The sequence below is a fragment of the Poecilia reticulata genome, linkage group LG10 (genome assembly GCF_000633615.1).
Source record: "Poecilia reticulata strain Guanapo linkage group LG10, Guppy_female_1.0+MT, whole genome shotgun sequence".
NCBI classification, from domain to species: Eukaryota; Metazoa; Chordata; class Actinopteri; order Cyprinodontiformes; family Poeciliidae; genus Poecilia; species Poecilia reticulata.
The window spans coordinates 21,971,611-21,974,369 of NC_024340.1; the positions used below are offsets into that span (position 1 = coordinate 21,971,611).

At 36.0% G+C, this 2,759-nt stretch overlaps 1 protein-coding gene across 2 annotated transcripts in view; it reads left to right on the forward strand.

Annotated features, from left to right (window-relative positions):
* Positions 1-928: 928 nt before the first annotated feature.
* LOC103471398 (uncharacterized) overlaps positions 929-2,759 on the forward strand; it is a 2,415-nt gene continuing 584 nt past the window's right edge. The window contains exons 1-6 of one of the 2 annotated variants that reach the window (XM_008420375.2): positions 929-1,291; positions 1,732-1,817; positions 1,923-2,171; positions 2,253-2,314; positions 2,398-2,495; positions 2,591-2,709. In XM_008420375.2, the coding sequence (XP_008418597.1) occupies positions 1,012-1,291; positions 1,732-1,817; positions 1,923-2,171; positions 2,253-2,314; positions 2,398-2,495; positions 2,591-2,709 (894 nt within the window). In that variant the 5' untranslated portion in view covers positions 929-1,011. The remainder of the gene's footprint in view (positions 1,292-1,731; positions 1,818-1,922; positions 2,172-2,252; positions 2,315-2,397; positions 2,496-2,590; positions 2,710-2,759) is intronic. The other variant, XM_008420377.2, reaches the window with a different exon arrangement.

The following is a 2,759-nucleotide window of genomic DNA, read 5'->3' on the forward strand; positions in this document are numbered from 1 at the left end:
ACACATGTCAGTTGAATGATCATGCGTCAAAGTGCCACCCAGGTGTGGACTTAAAATGTTTTCAAATTCTGCTCCAAATCCGGATGTTCATGGGAGACAAAGCAGCTGACTTTGTAGAACCAGAACTTTGTTGTCATTATATTTTCCAAGTAATCCAATGAAATTATTGAATGAATAGTCCAACAAAGAGAAAATAGGCCCAAAGTCCAAAATGCATTCTTTCAAATGACGATATGAATGCAGCCTCTTCACTGCATGTGGCCCAAATAGGTAAACAGATTCTTAGAGAAAAGTTTGCCGGACCAGTATCTTTCTGAAATTTCCAATTTATTAGATATAACAGAGTATAAAGTCAAACCACACAATGTAATGTCTTCTATTAATAAGCCCCTTCAGAAAAAAAAGGGCTTATTAATAGAAACCCCTTTTGTGGGGCTTCTATTAATTGTGGTTATCAATATGAAAAACTACTACACGTTGGTTTGTTTTTGCTTTTCCCCCCAAAAATGCCACTACATCTTCTAGTTTTCAATTGCCTGGGCTTAGTCACCCTATTACAGACACATTCAGTTATGTCATCTATTATTGTGGTTTATGGTTTGATATTATTAAATACACATAGGACTTTGTATATTATTTTTTGTTTGATGTCAGATGTTGAAATCAAAAAGAGCGCAACCCAAAAAACCCACCAATTGTTGCCCAATGAATGCCTGATGAAAATGTATTGTGGTTAAAGATATTCGCAATCCATCAAAATCTGTAATATTTTAGTGTACTGGCTTATTTAGGATGATTTAGTTAACTAACTTATTTACTCAGTAATGCATTTTTTTCTTCTTTCAACTTTTTTTTATTTGTTATGTATTTATTTTGAAACAGACATTTAAATTTCTGATCGACACTCCTTACCATTTGGTGGCGGTAGTGCGTCATTAAGTTGTTTACCCGCTACAAATAACTACCACGAGAAGAAGAATAAAAGGCACCAAAGAAGAGCTACATCCAAAGATGGAACCATCAAAAACCACAAAGAAAAAACCACGACGCTTTTGTGGACACTGTGACAATGAACTTTCTCAGTCCCAATACTTTCACCATAAAAAACTTTACTTCAGTAACGGAGCTTGGAACAGAAATCCCAAGAGTTCAGATGCTCAAAACAAGCCGTGGAGGTTTACGGATCTTACAAATGACGTGGTTGGGGAGCTTGAGAGCGATGGAAAAATAGAGAAGCTTACTGAAGAGTTTGAAGAAAGTGAAGAAATGCAGCTACCAACTACAGTCGATGGTAAGCTATCAAAAATGAATTGTAATGCTGCTTTTACGAACGTTTTTGTAACGTTATGACTAAGCAGTGATGTAAAAGTGAGTCTTACATCTTGAAAACTCTGCTGTGGAGAAGGACAATCTAATAATTTTTTTTTCATCATCAATATCGTGACTAGCCATATTGACTAACATTGTTGAAATTATGCATTAAGTTACTCTATGCATGAGTAGTTCCTTTAAATCTACCAACCTATCGCATATCAAACACTTTTTGCTTCTTTTATTTTGCTTTTCTTTTCTCGTTTTGATTTTTTTGTATTACATGTTTACCTGTCGAACCATTTTCTTTTAGTTTTGTTCTTTCCCCCACCCCAGAAATATTGTCATTTTTATGTTTATAAGAGGCCCATACAATTAAAACTGTATTGCTCTACTTCAAGTCGTCTTCTTGTTCCTCAGATTCAACGACTTATGACCAAAGCTTTCATCTTTTCCTTGATTCAGATTCTCCACCATATGAAGAGCCACAACCGCCCTGCTTTGTGGTAAGTATTAAACTAAACTTGTAAGCTTTTTGGCCATGTCATACCCTTTATTAGTAATGTCTCAACATTGTTTTAATCTTTGCTGTTTCTCCTCTGCTTCAACAGGAGAGTCCTCTGGGAATTCCAGCCAACTCTACGCCTGCAGACTGTAAAACATTATTGTCTGCTATCAGCGGATTGTCTTGCTTAGTAACCCAGCTATCTGAAAACCTTTACCACAGACTTGGTTCTATGGATGAGAAGTTTTTTTCCCTCGAACAAAGGCTCTCCGTCTTGGTGGAAAAATGGGAGAGAGGTTCTGGTATAGTAGAAACGCACCAAAAAAGACGACGCTGCAAAAATACCAAACTTGCGGTACAAAAACTCACATAGTAACACATGTAATATACAGCAAATCATTGTGTTTGCATACTGAACATGTCTTTGTTTTTACAGGAAGCAGTTCGACGTTTTCACAATTCTGACACAAACACCAGTCGCTATCAGCCAGATCAAGGGTAGGATTGTTTTTTTGTTGGGTTTTTTTTTTCACATTGACTTGTGAATTTTTAAAATACTCGCATATTTTTTTTTATTGCAGACTTAATTCTTCTCACAATCTAGCAGTTACATCGGTCCTACTCCAAACTTTGAAGGCAAATCCGGATTTCCAGTGTGTGGAAAGCTGTGACATCATTTGTAAGTGTCTTGAGTCACATTTTGGGTTTATTTAATATGTATCCATCTTTGTTGTAATACAGTTTTAACACACACTTTTTTTTATTTTATTCCAGCTGCTTGTAAGACATATTTTGAGACTGTAAGAAGAAACTACAGGTACCAGCAACCAGATCGTGAAGCTAAGGCTGTCTCAATAAAGAATTTGGCCAGGAGCCGACAAAGAAGAATGAGAGTAAGTTCAACAACTTATGTCTTTACTTTTGCAAATTGCAAATTGCAAAA